This window comes from Schistocerca nitens, chromosome 1 (assembly GCF_023898315.1).
Source record: "Schistocerca nitens isolate TAMUIC-IGC-003100 chromosome 1, iqSchNite1.1, whole genome shotgun sequence".
Lineage (NCBI taxonomy): Eukaryota > Metazoa > Arthropoda > Insecta > Orthoptera > Acrididae > Schistocerca > Schistocerca nitens.
The window spans coordinates 1,150,013,978-1,150,037,634 of record NC_064614.1 but is presented as its reverse complement, the minus strand read 5'-3'; the positions used below and the strand labels follow the sequence as shown (position 1 = coordinate 1,150,037,634).

Genomic DNA, 23,657 nt, shown 5'->3' with positions numbered 1-23,657 from the left:
GATGGAGCCCCTCAGGGAGATAGCAGGTGAGGCAGTAAAGAATTCCAGTGTGCATTCGGTATGTTTGCCGCAAGGTCTCATCCATGATGCGGAGGAGGCCCTGTTGACGGCTATCGAGCCCACTGGGTGCAACCGACTGCACGTAGTGGCACATGTTAGCACAAATGACACCTGGCACTGGGGTCCTGAGGCCATCCTCGGCTTCTTTCGCCAGCTGGCTGATTTGGTGAAGGCTATTAGCAATGCATGTGGGGTGCAGGCTAAGCTGTCTGTTTGTAGCATCGAACCCAAGGTTGATAGTAGTCCTCTGGTTTGGAGCAGAGTGGAAGGTCTAAACCAGAGGCTCAGATGACTCTGCAACAGTATCGGATGTGAATTTCTCGACCTCCGCTATTGGATGCAGAATTATATGGTTCCCCTTAATAAGTCAGGTGTGCACTCACTACACACACACACACACACACACACACACACACACACACGAAGTGGCTACTAGGGTAACAGAATATGTGCGGCATGCACATGGGGCTTTTTTAGATTAGAGAACGCCTCCCATGGGATCAAAGACAATTTGCCTGTTAAATCAGTCACAGTGACCTTAGAGAATCTTGGTCCTCACAGATCAGAGACAGAAAAGATTAATATGCTTATAGAAAACTGCAGGAGCATCCAAGAAAAGGTTCCAGAATTAGTATCACTTACTGAAGATTATAAAGCACAGGGAACAGAAAGCTAGTTGAAACCAGACAGCAATGACAACGAAATCCTAAGTTCGGATAGGAATGTTTATTGTAAAGATAGGTTAGTCGCCAATGGGGGCGACATGTTTATTGCAGTAAAAAATACGATAAAATCTAGCAAGGTTATCACGGATTCAGAATGTGAATTAATCTGGGTGAATTGAGTATCAAATAATGGTCAAATATGGTGATCAGATGCTTTTATAGATCACCTGGCTCAGGATCTGTAGTTGCAGAGCACTTGCAACAGAATTTGCAGAATATCATTAGTAATTTGCCCGATCGTGCTGTTTTAATAGGGGGTGACTTCAACTTGCCAGGTACAGATTGCGGGTGGTATGGAATCAAAACTGGTACCAGAGATAGGGATTCGTGTGGCATTGTTCTGGATGTCTTGTCCGAAAATAACCTTGAGCAGATAGTTAGAGAACCAACTTGTGAGGGTACCATCTTAGACCTCCTGGCAACGAACAAACCTGAACTTATCAACTCAGTTACATAGATGAAGGTATCAGTGATCATATGGCTGTGACAGCATCTATGACGACGGGTCCTACAAGGAATGTTAAGAAAGGTAGGAAGGTAGATTTGCTCAGTAAGGGTGACAAGATACAAATTTCAGAATATCTCAGCACTCAGCATCAAATATTCGGTGATGAGAACAAAGATGTGGAGAACAAATGGAAAAAAATTCAAAGGCATCGTTCAATATGCCCTAGAATCTAAAAATGAACAACTGATTGCTGCACTTTATAATTTATAAATGATGATGAAATGATGAGGACAACACAAACACCCAGTTTCCGGGCAGAGAAAATCCTCGACTTAGCCAAGAATTGAACTCAAGATCCCGTGATCCACAGGCAGCAAAGCTAGTCACTAGACCATGAGCTGTAGATGCCAAGGTGGGCTCATTAGTGCCACTTCTTATGCCACTCACTCAATACCTCTCCCTCCCACCCGTCAGTCTCCCTTCAATAGACTCCTCCTCCTGTCCCCACCTATGTTTGTCCCACCCATTTCACCTGATAAAACCCCTCACCTATTACTATATTTGTATAATTCTTAACAATATTACTGTGGAAAAATGGGATTAATAGGTAAGAGCAAATTACAAAAGTACTGTGGACATCACAAACATTTATGGCAAGTTTCCCTCAATAAAGCCTCTAGGCCACATGCAACATTGCTGTATGAAGGGAAGGGAAGTGATGTGAATCGCAAGTTTTCCTTTTCGATTAAATCTGAGGTCGCTACACCTATTAGAATCCTCCATCGGCATTTCATAAAGCTTTTCTTTTGAAAAGAAAGTTGTATGTTGAAAATATGTCCACAAAAAGCACAACCCTTGGGCAGAATATTGCCAAATCCAACGAGAATTACAAATTCATTTAAAATTCATTAAAGTAGACAGGAAACCAAATTTAAGATACAATCTATTTCATTATTAGGACAAATTTAGTAGGGAAAGTTCAGGCAGAATGTAAATACTTTTGGCACAATGGAGACTACTCACAGAATAGCAGAAGCAACAACTCAACACTTCTGCTATTTGGTGACTAATTCTTAGGGTAATGTAGGAGACATCAAGTCTGAGACCCTAGTAAGATGTTGGTGATAAGTAATTGTCCAGAGCTGCAAAATAAGCAGCAAATAATTGATCCCCCAAAATAATACAGTTTTATAGAAAACTTTGGAACGATTGAACCTTAAACAGCCCCCACATGTTCTAGTTAGCAAATAGTTGGTAATTGATTGGAATTGAGATGACAGTTACTACCAGGATTTTTTTGGCAATAAGAGAGACATTGCTTCACAACAGTATGGGAAAGAAACTCATCTCCCTCATTAAGCCACTCAAGAAATACAACTGCACTTGCACTCTTAATCTTCATGTGTACTTTCACCACCCAAAATGTACAAAGTTTCATACAGCTTAGTGTTCAACCACAATTCTCAACAGAGCCATAATAGAAACATCTGGAATCTCTAGAATATTAGTTTGGATACTAAACTTGTATTTCTCTCCTCATTTCAAACATTTGGCCTCCCTGAAACACATGAACCACAGCTTCACCTTTCCTTTACTTATTGCAGTAGACCCACAAGTCTACCACACCTGTTAGCTAATTTCAGCAACATTATAGCAACTTACAATTAGAAATATAAACATTCACTAATTTTGCAACCAGTAGGCTTTGACACACTTTCGTTTGAAGGCAGACAATATATTGATATGAATATGAGTGTTATATTTCCAACAGACCATTTAACATCATTACAGAGATACAAAGCAATGACTATTGCCAATTGCCTTTTTTTTATGTTAACAGAATCTTCTGTCGGTTCTTGGTAGAACAACATTATAATAAATGAAAAGCACCAGTTTGCTTTTGTTCTACAATATTTTATGGAGATGTATTTTGGCATACTTTTGCATTGCAAACACTGTTTGTTAAACCAAATTTGTTGGTTGACTTTGCTTTTTGTCTCAGTAATCTACTATGAGAGAGATAATTGTGCTCTTGTGGCACATTTATCCGTCTTTTATAGTAGATTACTGAGACAAAAAGCAAAGTCAACACAACACATTTGGTTTAACAAACAGTGTTTGCAATGCAAAATTACGCCAAAATATGCCTTTTTTGCGTGAAATTAATACTTAATTTTGAGCTGCACTTCATTCATCCATGATTGTATAATATACAAACCTATTTTCACTGTAAAATAAAATTATCTAATACATGGCAGAATGTGATTTTGTAATTTATGAAGTACAACGCTACTGCAGAACCAATAAAGAATGCACTAAAAGGTTAAAACTGTGTGATAGAAGAAACTTGAAATAGGATTCCTGCCTTTCACTAGCAATGCTCTTGTAGACCGAACTATTTAGGAATTATTAATGATCCACCTTCACAGCTTTCATTCAGTCAGCAACTCTCAGCTACTTTCCAAACTCCATAGATGTTCTCCTGGATATCTCATTAAATTAGGACCACTGGAAAAATGGATATTGCAATGAATGGTACAAACTCAATCTGGGGATTGGTGGTGGTGGTTGTTAGTGTTTAACGTCCCATCGACAACGAGGTCATTAGAGACGGAGCGCAAGCTCTGTTTAGGGAAGGATTGGTAAGGAAATCGGCCATGCCCTTTCAAAGGAACCATCCCGGCACAATCTGGGGATTGTTTCCATTCAGTAGGAGAGGGGTAAATGGGGGAACTACAGCTGTAAAGAAGGCAAATAGCCAAGACCAGATTGCAAGATGCCTGGAAACCACAACAAATGGAGTTAATTAATGAAAGCTTACCTGATCTCTCCTCTCCTTTAACCACCAGCTGCCTGGAAAAGAATGTAAACAACCAAATTAATGCGTTATACAATAACTAGATAAAATGAGATAGTGACAAATATTGTACCCATACCCAGTGATACAAGTGGTCTGTAAATGAACTTATTTTCAACACACTTAATGAAAATGCTAATAGTAATGCAATTTGAGGCAACTTTTTAATGAATTCCTAAATTGCTGCTTGGCAGATTTAATGTAAAAAATATCGTTACTTATATTTACTTATTTTGTAGTCCAGCTTTCATCTTATCAGGTTCTAATCAAGGAAAATTATGAATTTCAAAACATAATATTCAATAAAATGTTTCAACGACTTTGAATTACAGGACATAAACTAGGAATATCAACAATTTAGGCAAAGATAGATTGCTACTTACCATAAAGAAGACATGTTAAGTTGCAGACAGGCACAACAAAAAAAATCAAAAGACACTGACTTAAAGCTTTCAGCCACAGCCCTAATCAGCAAAAGAGAAACACACACCATTCACACAGGCAAGTTCACCTCATGCACACATGACCGCCAAATCAAGCATCTTAGGCCAGAATGCCACCATCATGTGGAATGCAAGAAGCAATCTGGAGGGAGGCAGGGAAGGGGAAGGGACAGTAGTATATGGACGGGGAGAGAAATCGACACTGTCTGGGCTGTGTGCAGGGACTAGAATGCCAAAAGGCACAGCGTCAGAAGGTCGTGGGTTTGGGAGGTGGGAAAAAAGGAGCAAGAAAACATTTAGAAACAAGTATTTCATTGTGCTCCTGGCATAATTTATGACACATGTCTGTTAATTATGATTTTCTATATCCGTTCATACAAAATTTATAAATTGTGTGCACACGTGTGTTCATGCTGCAAGAGGAAATCAAGTCAACATTGTATAAAAACATATGAGGGCATAGTGAACAAATTCAAAGTTGTGATTAAATAAAAAAAAATATTTGTACAAAGCAAAACTATGAAAAATTGTAAATTTGAAGAACAATACTATGACAGCTATTCAGTTGGGGCACTTTTTATGTGGTGTTAGTACTGTTGAAATATGTAAGTAGTACAGGTCAGTTTTTAGTCCACACTCAGTCAGCATGTAGTAAGAGTAGCATGTTTAATGAATTCTTACATTGCTGCTTAGCACATTTAATGCAAAAAGGTTGTGGGATCATCTCAATCAGTAGTAGTATGTTTCGCAGAGAGTATTTAATGTTCTACCTTACAGTTTGTAAATAAAAATGAATCTTGAAGAAAAAGCCCGGCCATATCAATACTCGCAGCAGAAATGAACCCATAGGAAAGACAAGACCTCCAAAAATACACAAATATAACACCAATGTGTCACTTCAGCCAACACATGGGTAAGTTCTAAATAATCTGTAGCTTCCAGCTTCTCATTCAAACTGTAGTTAAGTGCATAAAAGTTCCATTTCATTAGGGGAAAAAAAAAAAAAACACAGTTTTCCGTAAATTGAGAAAATGAAAGTAACACTGTATTTCCTGTTGCTTATTTTACAAACAGGTATTCAAAATGAATAAATAAACAAATAACTACAGAGAGAACATTTACAGTTTGGTTTTGCTTTTAACAATGAAAAATGAAAATCTGCCAGCATTTCCAGTGCGGACAACTGCAAGACACGTAGGAAGAGTGTCAGTGAAGTTCTGGAGGTACCAACAGGGATGTGGAGCCATTCCAACTTCAGTGCCATGGCTAGCTGCACTATGTTTCTTGGTTGAGATCCACAGTGCAAACAGCCTGATCAAGCTTGTCCCACGAATTCTCGATTTTGTTTAAATCTAGAGAATTTGTGGCCAGGGGAGTACAGTAAACTCATCCTGGTGCTATTCAAACCATGCACATACACTGCAAGCCGTGTGACATGTTGCATGTCCTGCTGGTAATGCCACTGTGCTGAGGAAGAACAAATTACATGTAGAGGTGGAGATATCGCCAAAGATAGATGCATACTTGTACTGAATCATTGTGCCTTCCAGAATGATGAGATTACACAGGGAATGCCACAGAAACATACCCCAGACCATAACATACCCTCCTCCAGCCTGGACCCTTTCAGTGACTGTTGGAATGTGTTCCCTGTGCACACCAACGTCCATCTGTCCGATGCAGCATAAAACATGATTCATCTGAAAAGGCCACCTATCACCATTCAGCGAGCATCCAATTGCAGTATTGGTCTGCAAATTCCAGCCTTCATCAACAATAAACAGCAACCAGCATGGGTGCATGAACCAGGTGCTTGCCATAGAGGCCCATACAAAAGCAATGTCCACTGAACGGTCTTTGAAAAAACATGTTTGGTGGCCCTTGGTTCATCTGGGTGGTCAGCTGCTTAACAGTTGCATGTCTAGTCACCTGTAAGCATCTCCGCAGCCATCGTTCACGCCTTGGCACTGGTTTTGGAAAGCTCCATTTTGCCATGCATGGTACACTTTAACCATGGCAGCACAGAAAAGTTTACACACACACACACACACACACACACACACACACACACACACACACACACACAGAGCCATTTTGGAAATACTTCCACACTCGGCCCAAAAGCCAATGATCATGCCCTTTTGGATATCAGATAATCACCGTTTCCACATTACAACAAAGACTGCACTGTTTTCTCTGCCCCCGACATGCTTTATATACCTGCCACCTGCCATCTGTGAGCAGTTATTGCATACTGATGTCTAACATAGGCATTGGTCACATTAATGTGACTGGACTGTGTATAACCACACAGGAGGTGAAAAACTGGACTGTGTATAACTATACAGCAGGAGAAAACTAACAAAACAGGAACTTAATTTTTGATTTTTTAAAACGTAATGTTCATCAATAACTATTAGAACTAATACTCTACACTACCAGTTTATTCATAGTTCTAGGCTTGTCATTTCTCAACCGAATCACAAATAGTGGTTAAGTCAAAATACTCACGACATGCTCTGCATCAGGTCAATGGGAACAAAGGTATCTGTCTAATATCATATGTAGGGTGTCACAAATTTTTAGGATCAAAATTTTACAAACTTTGGAGGAAATTCAACAGAATACTTTGCGGGGTAGAACTCACAAAAATTTAATTTCTTTATTGATATTTACAACTTACACAGCAATAACCTAAGATCACAGTGATGACTGCAAGTCTCAATCTTATGCATTGGCCACCCTCTGAGAAAATCTGGAGCTGTATTAGCCAGTGTTGTCAGACTTCAGACTACTTCTCTTAGCTGCAGTGATGTTGTGGTACCAGTGGTGAAAGCTGCAACATCTCTGGTGCTGTTGTCAATCCCTGGAAAACCTGATCTCATTGCATCATCTGATGCACAACACCTGACTGGTTTGGACAATTGTGCATTCGCATGTATCTGTGTGGATTGCATGTGGGTGCTGGGAATATGGTCATCCCCTTGTGCCTTAGCAACAGATATGAAGTGCTCCCTAGTGTTGATAACAATCTCAGCCAGAGACTGCCTCATTGCCAACTTTCCTGCCAAGATCAGACAAGCACAGAGGGTATTTTGGTCATTGGGAGGTCCAGCTTTAGATGGGTAATGGAAGCCTTTAGGGAAATAGTGGGTAAAGCAGAAAAGAAGGCCGATGTACATTCAGTAAATTTTTTACAAAGTCTCGTCTGAGATTTGTAGGCTTTGCCAAAGGCTACTAAGTGTACTGGGTGTAAAGGTCGTACTACAGTAATGGTGTCTACCTCCTGCAATCAGACCATCCTCAGTTCCGTTATAGGCTTCGCTGAACTGGTGCTTGCTGTGTTATTTACATGCAATGCAAAAGTAAGCCTCACTATTTGCTGCATTGTATCCGGAATCAATTGTGGTCCTCTGATTTGAAGCCGCTTACATTCTTGTAGATCAGAAGGGAAAAAAATTAATTTAATATTAGCAAACTGCAGGAACATCCATGTAAAGGTATCTGAATTACTTTTTGCTTATTATAGGTAATAATGCCAACATAATACTAGGAACAAAAAGCTCACTGAAATTGGAACCGAACAGTGACAAAATACTAAATTCTGATTGAAATATATATCTTATGGATAGGCAGATGCCAATGATAACAGCATATTTACTTCTGCAAAGAACTCAAAAATACTGAAAGAGGTTACAACTAACAGAAATGTGAAATAATCTGGGTGAAGGGATCCATCAAAGGTGGGGACAGACATGTTGACATGTTAACCATATGCCCTTTCTTCTTTATCTTAAAACACCTCAACCGGCAGTACTTCAGTGACATTATTCCATTCTAAAGTGCAAGTGTTATGAATGTGCCACAAAATACTCATCTAGATCTACAATCAGTTCTTGGCCGAAGAAAAAACACTTACCAGCAAGGAAGATTGAGGTTACAAAAGTCTGCGGAAGTCAAAACTGGGGAATGGGGCAGAGCTTCCAATACTTCACAGTGCAGATCCTTCAACACTGCCATTACCAAGACACTTTTGTGGGCAGGTGCAGTGTCTTGTCGATTTGGACTTTGCCGGACAAGTGATACCGTTCCAGCTCGATACCGGAGCTGCAGTTTCATTGCTCAATCACGCCACGTACAAACAACTGGGCGCACCTCTGCTGCGTGCCGCAAATGTTCAGCTCACTAGTTATTCAGGACAAACTCTCCCTGTGTCCGGACAGTGCACTCTTCTTGCTACATACAAGGAACAAACAAAACTTGTGTCTTTTTACGTTCTTCGTTCTTCTTCGGCAGTGATCTTGTTTGGTTTAGATTTATTTCAGTTGTTTCACTTGTCTATCGTCAATCAGGTCCTATCAGTGAATCAGACTGTGCCTTCAGCCAGTGTTTCTTGTCTATGTGGAGTCTTTGCAGACATTTTTGCACTGGGCCTTGGTTGTGCTAAGAACTATGCAGCACATTTGGAACTGAAAGTAAACGCGCAACCGAAATTTTTCGGAGCGCGCAATGTTCCCCACGCATTGCGTGTTGACGTCGCAAGAGCATTCGATTCTTCCGCACTTGCTTGCATGTTCATTGATGCGGAAACCGATAACGTGGTCGATTCGTTTCCGATTGATTTTCGTCGTGTAGCTACAGCCACAGCTGCTGACCCTGTCCTTGCTACTGTTTTGCGTTTTGTTGCTACGCAATGGCCCTTGTCGAAGTCACGGATCGAGGATCCGTTGGTTCGCCGATTTTTTGCTCACAAGGAGAGACTTTTTGTACGACGTGGTGTTTTGTTGTTGCGTTCTCATAATGATCAGTCTAGGGTCGTGGTCCCACGTTCGTTACAGTCCTCTGTCTTAAAGCTTCTCCACCAAGGACATTGGGGTATAATGCGTACGAAACAACTTGCTAGTCAGCACTGTACTTGGTTCGGAATCGATGCTGCGATTACGAATATGTGCTCTTCTTGCATGGCGTGTGCCGAACAACAATCCGCTCCACCGCGGAAATTCTTTGCATGGCCGAACGCCACTTCCCCTTGGCAATGCTTACATATCGATTTTGCTGGTCCCTTCTGGAATGGTCAATGGTTGGTTGTTGTCGATTCCTTCAGTAATTTTCCATTTGTTGTCCGGATGTCTTCCACGACGTCTTCTGCCACAATCCAGGCGTTGTCTGCTATTTTTTGCATTGAAGGTCTTCCACAGACTATTGTTTCCGACAATGGCCCACAATTCCTGTCTGCCGAATTTCAGTCATTCTGCAAGGCCAATGGTATTCAATATCTGACATCCGCGCCGTTTTCGCCTCAGTCAAACGGTGCCGCTGAACGTTTGGTCCGGACTTTCAAGTCACAGATGTTGAAATTGAAAGAGTCGCATTCGCGGAGGACGCGTTATTGCTCTTTTTGTCTTCGTATCGCTCTCAGCCCCGCAATGGTCGCTCGCCGGCTGAGTTGCTCCATGGTCGTCCTCATCGAACCTTGATGTCTTTGCTGCATCCGCCGCATCGGTTTCCTGTGCAGCGGCAGACTCCTGCTTTTGCTCCTGGCGACGTTGTCTTTTATCGCACCTATCGAGGTTCACGGCGTTGGCTCGCAGGGCGCATTCTTCGCTGCCTCGGCCGCGCGATGTATTTGGTTTTGGGGGCCTCTGGTGAGGTGCGTCGGCACCTCAATCAGCTGCGCCTCTGTCGTCGCCTGGGTTCTGCCGCTCCCCGTCTGCTTTCAGCGACGGTGCCGTCCGGTCAGCGCCCTGGGGACCCATCTACTGGCTCGCCTCATCCCCAGGTGTTACCGACGATGCCTTCCATTTTGCCCCATGCCGCCGCCGCCGCCACCGCCGCCGCCCGCAGTGGACGCTTCGCTGCAGCCGCCCAGCGCCTCCCTGGGTCACGCGCCGCCGATCGCTTCCCGTGACCAGCTGTCCTCCGCCATGGAAATCTTGCCCGCTCCGGACCAGATGTCGTCATCACACGTCAGATCCCCCGACGCAATGAAGGTCGACCCTTCGGCCCCTCCTGTCTCATTACGGGCGCATACACCGCATGTTGACGTGCACCCTGGACTAGGTTTTCAGGCGTTTCCTAGCTCCCCTCGGACCGAATGGCAGGGTGCGGGTGGCACAGCCTCGCCTGTTGTTAGGCTCCCCACCTCATCGCATACGTCAACATGGGGTCCTCCCCACGGCGGGCGGAAGCCTTATCACACGACCGTCCGCCGATTTGCGGGGGAGGAATGTGGTGTCACAGCCAGACACCACACTTGCTAGGTGGTAGCTTAAATCGGCCGCGGTCCATTAGTACATGTCGGACCCGCGTGTCACCACTGTCAGGATCACAGACCGAGCGCCACCACACGGCAGGTCTCGAGAGACGGACTAGCACTCGCCCCAGTTGTACGACGACGTTGCTAGCGACTACACTGACGAAGCCTTTCTCTCATTTGCCGAGAGACAGTTAGAATAGCCTTCAGCTAAGTTAATGGCTACGACCTAGCAAGGCGCCATTTGTACCATTGCATGTATCTCAAGATAGTCTCACTTGTATCATCAAGAATGCTGTATACCAAAGGACAATATAAAAGTTAAGTGTTCTAGTAGCTACGTTCTTTTCTTTATCACATTCATTATGAATCCTGTTCCAGACTTAACGCCAGACGGCGTGAGTTGACGCATGCCCTTTCGGCTACTTCACTGTGGACTGGCTGCCTTAACAGTCCACTACATGGACTGTCTTGCCACTTGCTGCTGATAAATGCGCTCTGGACATTGAGTGTCACTAGACAGTGCAACCTCACACTATACTATTTGCTTGCTTACATTACACACATAACTGCACTTCTACATAAATATGTGTAATTGCTCACATTTAAATACTTGCTGTTTCTATGAAAGTGTGAAACAGTGTTAATGTAAGAATGTAAATAATCTTTGATGTGAGAATCACAAACTTTTTTTTTTGTACTTTGTTATCCTACTTGTATATTTTTATGTTAACTTTCTAAAAGTTCTATTAAAATTGTTTTGTCTAAGTGACAATAAATTCAATTACAAATTTTCATGTATATGTATTTTAAATTGTAATGTTTATTGACAAGTCCTATATCATTTCGATGATGTACTACAAGGACGCTAATAAATTGAATTGAATTGAATAAGTTACCCACCTACGTAGTTACCAAGTAATATGACACCGATCCAAGCAATATAAATATGGCTTTATTCATAACAATAATGGAAACAAGGCTCTCATGAACCCACATGTATAAGACACAGAACAATTGTCGTTGGTAGTATAATTGGAAGAACACAGAGCAGGTCAGTCCGTGGTGGTCCGCACATATATATGCGTGAGTTGCCGGCAGACAGCATGGCAGAGACCAAGCCATGCTCATGCCTCCCGCAGGCAGCCTCCAGTGGCTGGCCCATGCTGGTAGAGTTAGTGACTCATTCAAGCGCACACATGCAGTGACTCTAAATACTGTGCACAGAGTGGGACGATGTCCTGGGCAGTCAGTGGAGCATAGAGACAGAATGTGCGAGGACACGGGTATGCCCAAACTCGGTGGGCCCTTGCAGCATCCAACGACAGCACCGGAGAGGAGAGTGCCATCGCCATCTCTGCATCATCATCAGCAGGCAAGTCCCAGAGCAGAGGAGACAGGGCTGGACCCACAGGTGACAATGGCTGAGGCGACATTGAGGAAGCGGCCGTTGAACGTGACCTGACTGGAACAGTAGGCGGTGGCAATGCACCTATGACCAGAGACAGACTTGGAGCCTGGTGCTGGGAAACAGAAACCACAGGGTGCAAAACGTGGATGAGGCAGCCAATGGAATGGGGGTGTCTCCGCAGCAAGGCTGCTGTGACAAGGGCCACACCTGCAAACCTGAAGCTTCCAGCAGTGAGAGGGTATGCTACTGATCAAAGTGGCGCATCACCAGCACTCAGCCATACGGACATCACAATGATGACATCCCCAACAGCAGACAATAGTGGCCAGTATCCACTTGGGCCACCATCGACCTACACCAACGATCCCAGTGCGAAGTGGCCAGCTGAACTGCAGCAGTGCAGCACAGGCCCCAGAAGGTGAAGGAGCATGCATGGCTGCTGGCCGTGAAGCAACTCAGTGAGGCCCTGCTCTCCCATGGGTGTGAAGCGATAGATGCTCAGAAAACAGAGAAGGGTATCATCCAGTGAAGAATCCACAACAAACTTTTTCATTCGGGACTTGAATGCACGCACTAGTCATTCTGCCACACTGTTTGTTTGGGGAGTGGAATGGTCGAGCCGTAAAATGACAAATGCCAAGAGGGGAACAAAACAACTGAAAGGTGTGAGAAATAAACTGGGGCCAATTATCACAAACTAAAGTACCGTGCAACCCCTCAATAGAAAAAGCCCTCAAAAGTGTACGAATTGTGACCTCAGAAAATGTCGACACACACACACACACACACACACACACACACACACACGGGCGAATGTAAGGAACCTAGAAAACTGCATCCGCAGCCAAGAGCCAATAGTAATTCAAGAATGGACCTGTAAAAGTCTACATGAATGCATTCTTATGGCTGGGGGGAGCGGGACAGGGTACAGGGATGCCCTGGGAGCTGCCTGTCGTCAGGCACACTGTTCTAAAGCTGTAACAAAATGGACAATTTTGCCATCAATCCGTGGCCAAAAAAACATGTCTCCTAGTCAAGAGCTTAGTGTGTGAAACTCCCAAATGGCCCTGGTGGAGAAGGTATAGAACCTTGTACTGAAATGCAGCAGGAATAACTACTCTAGGAGAGACATCTTCCATGGACAACAGCAAAACATCGTCAAAAACAAATAGATGATACCATAAGGAAAAATAGTTGTGCAGGGAGTCTGAAACCTGACCCTGTGGTTTATCTGGCCAGCCTTATTGAACAAACCGAATCACCTGGTGGAGAACTGGCTCAGCAGCAACGTCAGCCACTCTATGCCAGCTGGTAATTGGGAAAGCCTTGATTGTGGCCCGAGTTTCAACATCAAGGTGGAAGCAAAGTCAGGATCATGACCCACAGGGAGGCAAGACAAGGCATCCGCAATGGCATGTTTAGATGTAGGTCAAAAATTGATTCTGTAATAGTAGCAAGACAAGAACAGCACTGTAAGCAGTATGCTGCCTTGTCATGAAAGGAAGTGCGAGATCAGTAATAAGGGGAAACTTGGAGCCATACAAAAATATGTGAAGCTTTCAGAAAGCATGGACTATGGCAAGAGCCTCTCTTTCCACCTGAGAGTAAATTTCTGGGCTAGAGTGAGAGATTTAGAGGCAAAAGCACATGATGTTCAGAGCTGTCGGCATATTGGCGCACTAGGACCATGTTTAGGCCATACTGTGAGGTGTCAGTCACCAAAACAATGTGCTGGTCCAGAGAGAACATAGCTAAACAAGGGGCTGAGAGTAGTTTGGGTTTGAACATTTAAAAAGCACATTTGCAATCTGGGTTTCAGCACAAAGGTACATTCTTGCACAATAAGGCATGCAACCAGTCAGCCAATGTGGGTGCCCCTAGCAGGAATTTATCTAAGTAGGCTCTCTTCCCTAGGAAGGCCTGAAGTTCCTTCATGAATGAGGGGTGGAGCACAGACATAGCAGTGGAGACGTGTTGTGGAAGAGGGTGAACCCCATCCTGCGATACCTCAAACCCCAAATAAACAATAGAATGTTGAAAAAACTGAAATTTCGCGAGGTTACACCATAAGTGTGCAGAGTGTAAGACAGAAGACAAAGTGCACAAATTTTTCAAGTGATTGGCCATGAAGGAGCCTGTGATAACAATATCACCCATATAATTAATGCAACTGGAACAGGCAACTAAAAAGGAAGGCACAAATATTGATAGACACCAAAATGAGAATTCAAAACCAGAACTTGCCGACATTCTTCATCCACAGAAACGTGCCGGTATGCTTCACACATATCAATTTTAGAAAAGTACTGGGCATCCAAATATTTTTGAAAACAGTTTTTCTTGGTGTGGCAGAGGATACGTATCCATGCTCGACTGCACACTGTTAATAGTACTGAAGTCGTCACAGAGACTAAGTTTCCCCAACACCTTCCAAACTACGACCAGCAGAGACAAACATTCACTAGCCATAACAAGCTGGACCACCCATAGAGACTCAAGTCTGTCCAATTCTGCTTTCACTTGATTTTTAAGAGTGACAGGAATTGGATGTGCATGACAAAAACAAGGCCGAGCCATGGATTTCAAAGAAATATGATCACAAATTCGTAGCACATCCTATGCCTTCCAAAAACAAGTCTGAAAACTCATCACACAATGTTTCCAATTGAGAATATGAGAATATGAGACACAAGGTGACCTATGTCAGTGATAGGAAATCGCATCGGTGATAGAAAATCCAAATGCCTAAAATGTGTCCATCCCGAATAAGTTCTCAACAGTGGTATCAGCAACCACCAAAAATGTAACGGAATGAACCACTGACTTGTAACAGCCAGAGGCTATAAATTGTCCCAACAGGGCAATGTTCTGTTTCTTATAACTGACCAACATCTGTGTGACTGGTGTCAATGATGGTTTTGAGCCTAAACTCACATAGGTCTGAGAATTCAATAATGTGACTGCAGCACCTGTGTTGATCTGTAGCTGGAGCACTTGGCAAAAATCAATTACCTTGATAAAGAACTTGCAAGAAGTCACAAGCTTTGGAGTCTCACAGTATATGTCCATATCCTGAGCAACCTTTGGCAAACGACACATGAAGGCGAAGTAGTGTTTCTTCTGGCACGCATTAAAAGTAGCCCAGCACTTAGGGCACACCGAATGTTCATGCTGGGCAAAACAGAAAGGAAAAGATGGAAACAGAGAATGCTGATGCTGGCACTGTGGTGGTCACAGCTGCTTTGGATGGCATTGGTCTACTCGGTGTGCAGGGCCCACATGTTTACCACCATCACCACCACTCATGCAAACTATCTGTCATCCTGGTGCGCACATCTTGTAACACTATTGCCACATCACCCCATACTTCAATTTGACCACCCACTACCTGTGTCCAGAGCTAAACAAATAATCGTGTCGCACACAATAGAAACTGCATAAGAGTCATTATGGGCATCATTAACGAATTAACACTGTGAAGTTCGGCTGCCCTGGCCGTGGTCTGTTTTCTTGGGGCATCAGTAGAATTCAACTCGAGGTGCTACAACATGCAATTATTTGTGGTGGTAGTTGGACAATAAACTGCACATGTGACCAAAAAAAATCGACACCAACATCGCTATGCATTCATCTTTGGACTCTAAGCATTATCTTTGGCTGTTCCGCCATGTTCAGTTCAGTTCTTTGTGATCCTTGTATGTGTTAAGGTTAATAAATGAACTATTGCTAAATGGGTGTGATTATTGGTGCAACCAACCTGGTAATCCTCCTAACTGGTGACCCCGAGTTGTAACGTCGTCCGTTTTCGCCATTTTATTGTGTGCGCAACCTCCGCGTCAGTTATTTTCATCACGCGTATTACATCGACACAGCATTCGAACAATGACTTCGGCCCAGCGCCTAACGCCAGATTTTGTGATTGACATGTATCGTATTGTGGGCGATGTACACCCGCAGGGACTGCAACACGATGCCTCTCACTCAATGATTACACCGATTTCGCCGGACATTTTTGAGCCTGCAACAATAAGTGAGGTTTGGAGTGCGCATGACTCCGGCTATCAAATGCCTTTGTTCCCGCCACATGTGCCCTCCCTCATCAACTGTGGAGTTACCTCTTATGGATCTCCGTGCAGTGCGGGACCAATGCAAATTTCTGCAAATGCTTTGTCGGACAACCTACTACCACCAGGACAACGATTTGCCACGCCGCAATCCATGCAGTACCACGCGGATACCTGCCACGTGGCCGGAACTGCTTCGTTCACAGGTCTACCTCCTCAGCATCTGACCACGCCCGTGCCTGCCTCAGTTCAGCATCAGCACATGCCTTCCTACTTCCATACCTCAGCTTGCAACAGGAACAATAACTTGTTATCTATGCCTGACCTCCACCTCCGTCCCACTGCTACGCCTCAGTGTTTGGTGCCACGACATTCATCTTATCCGCACACCATTTTGAGTGGAGTGACTATGAACAGAGAACATTCACACATTCTGTCCCACGTTCGACATCATTTCCCACACTGTGTTTCTGGACAGCCCACACCTCCGCAGCCTCCCTGCAACACATGTGGCCCCGGCTCTGACCATACGTCGAGCTTTCGCCAGACTAACACTTGTTCTCAAACTTTGAACTTTTTCTCACCTGTCGCCCCTGCACCAGCTCCAGTTGATCTTCCACCACCATTCTCGTCACATCTCGGTGCCTCATCCGTGTCGGTCTTCCGCGACGCGTCAATCCGAACACACCTGCAACGTGTTGAGCTTCTGCAACAGCAATCGACACATTATGGTGTCTCACCCGCGTCGTTCTTCCACACCACAACGGATCGCGTTCAACCACAACGTGTCACCTTCACGCTGCCACCCGAATAGCCGTCATTGACACATCCCCTGGAGGCACACTCTCCTGGAATACTACAGCAACAACAGCTCGATTCAGGCAGTGCCCCAACAAACTCAACTCAACCTGTTCTTCTGAACATTCTACAATGCTTACCGATGCTACCGCCATTTAATTCCGACAGAGCAACAACCTGGTTCTAAATTGTGGATGAAGTGCTTGACCATTACAAACTCGATGAGTCAACCAGGTTTCTGTGCCTCATCACCCACCTGCACGACCAGGAGGACTTGATTGCTGACCTGGCCAACGCCTCGGACTCATCTACCCGGTACATTCTATCCAAAAAGACAGTTCTACGTCGGCTTGCACGCTCAACTGAGGCAGCAATACGGCAAGTGCTCCACGCTAGGCAACGACAAACCTTCCCAGCTCTGGAGACAGCTACGTGTCCTGGGCAGTGCCGATCTATTCTCTGACACAGCTCTCCTCACCATCTGGTCAGATAAACTATCTCCGCTTTGCTCTGGCTCGAAGGTCTCCTGAACCTGTCAAGCAAAGAATGACAATTGCTGACAAGATACACGAAGCATCACTACTCTATTTCGCCAGCCACTGCCTACCTGACAAGTCTCCTGTTAAGGATCATCGCTCTGCGGCCGAACGCGGCTGGGGCCGTACTGTGCCGACCGTTCCGCTCGCTCCAGGAAGCAGTAAATGAGCAACTGGGATGCCACCGGCCCCGCCCACAGTCACGCCCCCTCCTGCAACCGAACCCGCACTGAACCTCGGCCACCGCCACTGGCAACGAACTTTTGCGCAGGAAATGCAACCGCACTACCCGTACTGTTACTTCCGCACACGGTTTGGTGAGGCAGCACGGAACTGCAGACCACCCTGCTACTTCCCAAACCCCAATTGCAGGCAGGTCAGGGTGCCACCTCCTGCGCACAACATGACAGGCACCCCCCAGTGCTCCATTCTGTCTGGGAACGACCTGATAATTGTGGACGACTTTACATTAAAGACATTTTGTCGAGATACCTTTTCCTAGTGGACACAGGCGCTGATGTTTTGCTGCTGCCTATGTCCTTAGAGTCGTCGAACATCTGCCCTCATCACACTTCATTGCAAGTCGTGAATTCAACTAAACTACAATGCTTGGGTTCAACTTCCCACGTCATCTCACTCTCCGCAAACTGCAAAGTCGAGTGGACTTTTTTAATGTGCAAAATTGACAAACCTATACTAGGCATTGACTTCTTGCGACACCACAAACTTTTACCGGACCTAGTGGGAAACACCGTGTTTCATCATCCGTCCATGACTCATTTCCATTGTGCTCTGTCGAGCAACTCCTCCTGTGACACATCGGTCCAGGCTCATCTCATTCATACATGATCGTCTCTGTCGACGATGTTACAAGAAACCACGCACAAGTGCCTTGTTGAGCTTGAACACGTCGCTCACCTACGCAAGGAAAACTTCGAGCTCTCCCTCCGGCTCCACGAAACACAGCTCCAGCTCTCCGATGCAGCAAAGGAATTACAGACACTCAGCAAAGGAATTACAGACACTACAGCAAGGACAAAGCAAGGTCAGTAAGTGTGCTGAATCTGCTTGCAATCCCAGCAACTGAGCCTCCGTGTGTTTATCTCCCACTACCCGTTGCAATTTTTCTATCAAGACTGCCATAACGTGTACTGACAGTTGCGCAGGGCCACACCCTCCTAACACGGCAGCGTTTGACACTCGGCCGGACACAAGTGCGCATGTGCGACGAGCGTCACGTGTTCCCCAACTGACAGCTCCTACCCTGCCCCTCGTGGACAGCACCTCAAACTAAGCAACTTCGGCTCCTGCACACCGCCATGTGACCGCCACAGGCCGCGCCCTCGGACAACGGACTCACTAACGGCTAACGAGCTCTACCGAGCTCGCTCGACCACGGTGCCATTGCTTCGGGCCAACGGCCATCTTGTCGCATTGACTCATGGGACATTTTGCCGCCTCGGCTCCCGTCGGACCCACCGAGGGGCTCCGAACACCACGACCACACCTCACCTGCCCCGCCCGCCACAGATTGTAAACAAACCGCCTCCCGTGCCACCGGTAACATTTCCGTCATCACCAACGGCACAGCTCACAAGATTTGCCTCACGCCAGGTCCCCCGATCTCCAGTAAACCACGTTGACTTTGTCCCGAGTGCCTCTCTGAACTTAAAAAACAGATTTCTGAGCTACTAAGCTCCGGCGTCATTGAACCCTCTGCCAGTAGCTGGTATACGCCCACACATATGAGACCCAAGAAAGACGGGTCCTGGCGCATGTGCGGAGACTACCGTCGACTAAACCCACGAACAATTATGGACACCTACCCCATACCAAACATTGCCGACTTTACCAGTTCCCTCTCAGGTGCGACCACGGTCTCTGTCATTGATTGCAATCGGGCCTACCACCAGATCCCCATGGCACCTGAAGACATCGAGAAGACAGCAATCACCACCCCAATCGAGCTATTTCAGTTTCGATTCATGCCCTTCGGTTGGAAAAACACAACCCAGACCTGGCAACACTTCATCAACGAAGAGCTATTCAACCTAAAATTCTGCTTTGCATATCTTTATGACATTCTTGTGTTCAGCTCCTCTGTCGAGGACAACATTCGACATGTGCAAACTGTTATGAACACTCTCGCGATAGCAGGCATAGAGACCAACCGGGACAAATTGCAGCTACATCAACCCGCTGTCACTTTTCTTGGTTTTCGAGTCTCTGTGGACAGCATTTCACCGCCCCCTGAGAAAGTAAACAATATTAAACCTACCCAGACCTTAGTCATTCAGTGAGCTTCGGCGCTTTCTGGGGATGGTTAATTATTATCGCCAACATCTACCTCGGGCTGCGGAGATTCAGGCTCCACTGACAGACGCCTTGGCAGGCACCAACACTTCTGGATCTCGGCCCATCCCATGGACACCTGCTATGACTGACTCTTTCTCTGCCTTCAAAAATCTTCTTGCCGAGGCCAGCACAATCACGCATCCTCATCCCAATGCACAGCTTTTCATCACCACAGACGCGAGCGATACTGCCATCGGCGCTGTCCTATTCAAGTTTAATGGATTTAAAAAGAACAGTTTGTGTTCACATTTTGTTTCTCTGCAATTACCCACAATATCACTTCTGTCTTCCAAGCAATCAAAACAGCCCACAATGTCCCAGGTTCAGCTCGAGAACCTACTGACGTCGTCTCAGGTGACTCCCACCAACCAGTAGCCATCGCCATCCCCCTGGCCGTTACAGCACCAGAGAAACTGATGCAAACCTCACTGGAATAGATCATGCAACAATCAACAGAAATCTCAAATATAACGTTTCATTTTAATTAATCAAATTACTCGTCAGATAGTACCTGAATTCAGCTATGCCAAAAATAACAACAATTGTCTAACAGAAACAAACTATGAATACAATTAACTGCCACCTATAAAAATAAGATAGCAAAGGAGAAAAGAGAAACTGTTTATCAGGTGAAAGGGTCTGACAACAAATACAAAACTTTTACTCAATATTACAATTATTATTGCCCTGTCGTGGATACCAATATGGATTTAAAACACTGCGGAACTGGAAACAATGCTACACTGAAACATGAGCCCAAACCTCCAGTATAAAATGCTGCCCCATTCAAAGAGGAGGTACTTAGTGTTCTTCCTGTGTGCTTGTCTGCTGCTGTCTTTCAATGTGCCATGTCTGTTGCTCAGGCCTCATCTATGTGGTGAGAAGCGATTTCATGTTATTGTTATTCCATTCCAGAATTTTATTGTTTGATCTGAACCTTCTGTATACAGCCAGCACTCAGTTATATTTTTCCTTTAAATTTTAAACCAAATTTAGATGAACAGCATAGCAATACAATATCTGGGCAATATAAGTAAAGAGTCTTGCAATCTGATCAAATAGTCCACAGCTGTTATACTGGTTCACTATGTCTGGAAGGGAAAATATTTTGGCAAGCAGACACATCAGCAGAGTCAGAGGCACTGTCCTCCTGAGACTACACAGCCAACTTATGTCCTCTCCCCCTACATCTCCCATTGGTTGCACTATACGTGGCCTGTGCCCGAGGGTTCTGCATCAGTGACTGTTGAGGCAGCTGGACTGGTGTCTGGCTGCCTGGGTGCCCAAGCTGTGGCACCATGGATGTAGTAACTCCACCCACCCTGAGTACCAGCTCATTGTATTAGACTCAGCACAGGTTCCCTAGCCTTGCTGAGGGTATAGTTTCAGTCCCACAGAATAGAACTGTATTTGGTCCAATTTGGATGACCTCTGAAATGATGGTGTCCAGGTATTTTGATATTTGTGCTAAAACCATGGTGCATTAGTTTTCCTCATATGTGTCTCAGATGAACAGTGCTCTGTGACTGGCAATGGCAAGATATTTAGCCCAGTCCAGGGCAGTGCCGGTATTCTCGGCAGCAATCTTTGCTGGCATGCACTGTTTACCCACCATATGTTATTCCATAAAGGCAAAGAACTGGCTGTACCCTTGCCTCTCATAAACCAATGTCATCTCTAACACACCCTAGTAAGTCCTGTGTTTTATTGGGCAAGCAGAAGACAGCTGTTACTTGATGCTTTTTGAGGATGTACTTGATTTTGCTGAGAGACACCAGTGTATAGTTGTGGCTGCCTCTCTCCATAACTTTGTCCATCCCCCACAAGTTTTACTGTAGTCATGGGACAGAAGGAACACATGCTGACACATACCTTTTAATGTGACAAATCGAGGTTTCCCTATTGGTTAACAAGATACCTAATTCTAACTCAACACTATAAACAACTTTTTACTGTGTAGTTATATTTGTATTTATCGTCATGGCTAAATTTTCAACTTACAATTTTAACATAACCCATAATTTACAATAGGAAATACTTAAACAAAAATTTAGTTCAAGTCTTATAAAATGACATACTCAGTTATTCAAGATGTAAAGAGTTATCACATTGTGGCTTCCCTTGCCTGAGACTGCAGTCGTGGGCGTGAAATGCATTAGTCAGTGTGTGTGTGTGTGTGTGTGTGTGTGTGTGTGTGTGTGTGTGTGTGTATGTGTGAGAGAGAGAGAGAGAGAGAGAGAGAGAGAGAGAGAGAGTGTATCTATTTTTGACAAAGGCCCTACTGGCTGAATGCTTTATTTGTGACTGTCTTTCTGTTGTGTCTATCTGTGACTCAGCATCTCTGCTATATGGTGAGTAGCAACTTTTCTTTTCCTAATATTGTTACATTCCATCCTGGATTTTCCATTGTTTCATTTGCTATTATTCAGTACTACTTGAAATGCTTTTCCTTCTGATGATAAAGCTTTAGGAATCTAGTCCTAATATCAAAGGGAATTAGAACTATTATTAATTCCCCATGAAAATTTACATATTTCAATTTTAATTGTTAAAGAGATTTATTTTACAGGCTACATTGTGATGTGTGGCGTAGGGTAATTTATGTACCACAGTCACTTCCTGTTTCCCGCTCGCTCACAAATGCTTCACGGAACCAATATATTGGTTAGCTCTTCTAGGTACATACCATCTCAGAACTTTTAACAGTAAGCCACACAGTGACGCAGAATGCCTTTCTTGTTGTGTTTGGCACTGGAGTCGGCTGAGCATCTCCGCGATACTTTTGTGCTTACTAAATGAACTTTTAATGAAATGTGCTGCTCTTCTTTAGATCTTCTCTATTTCCTCTATCAATCCTATCTGGTACAGATATTAGGTTGATGAACAATATTCAAGTACTAGTTGAAAGAGGGTTTTGTAGGCTACCTCCTTTGTGGGTGGAGTACATTTCCTGAGCATTCTTCCAATGAACCTCAGTCTGGCATTTGCTTTATCTGCTGTTAGTTTTGTTGTGTCATTTGTCACAGACAACACACCAGGCATGTCTATTCATAATTCTGAGGCTGGTATCAGATGTTATGAGTACTGCCACCGGTGGCAGCCACACATCAGTTGTGTGGTTCCAGTTGCCTGAGACTGCAATAGCGAGTGAGTGAGTGAGTGAGTGTGTGTGTGTGTGTGTGTGTGTGTGTGTGTGTGTGTGTGTGTGTGTGTGTGTGTGTGTGTGTGTGCGCGTCTATTGTTGACAAAGGCCATTGGACGAAAACTTTAAGTGTGAAAATCTTTTTGTTGTGCCGACCTGCGACTCAGCACCTCCGCTATACAGTGAGGATGTAATTTGTGAGAATAACTGAAAGGCTGATCACTGACAAGATGAAATATAATGTGATAATTGCATGTGTGCTGATCTAGTGACAATGGTGAATAGTTAATACTTACAGTAAACCGTTAATGATGATTACAAGGATGTGGGGTAATTTACTAACAATGATTAAATGAATAATTAATGATAAGTTGCTACCTACAATGAATACCATCTAAAAGGAAATTAGAAACAATTTCGGACAGACATGAATGTTACAGTTAACAGAGAATTTAAGAAAGAGAGAGTGTTAATATCACTAAAATGATGTAGAAAATTCTGTCTTGGAATAATATAGATGATGTAATTAATAATTTTTACTATCAACGTTCTTTTACAGCATGTA

The 23,657-nt window shown here is 44.4% G+C and overlaps 1 protein-coding gene across 3 annotated transcripts in view; it reads right to left on the bottom strand.

The window, feature by feature from the left end:
• Positions 1 to 23,657, bottom strand: part of LOC126199949 (filamin-A-interacting protein 1-like) — a 197,677-nt gene that overhangs the window by 74,658 nt on the left and 99,362 nt on the right. For all 3 annotated transcript variants that reach the window (XM_049936668.1, XM_049936669.1, XM_049936667.1), the window contains exon 8: positions 4,055 to 4,086. In XM_049936668.1, coding sequence (XP_049792625.1) covers positions 4,055 to 4,086 — 32 coding nt within the window. The remainder of the gene's footprint in view (positions 1 to 4,054; positions 4,087 to 23,657) is intronic.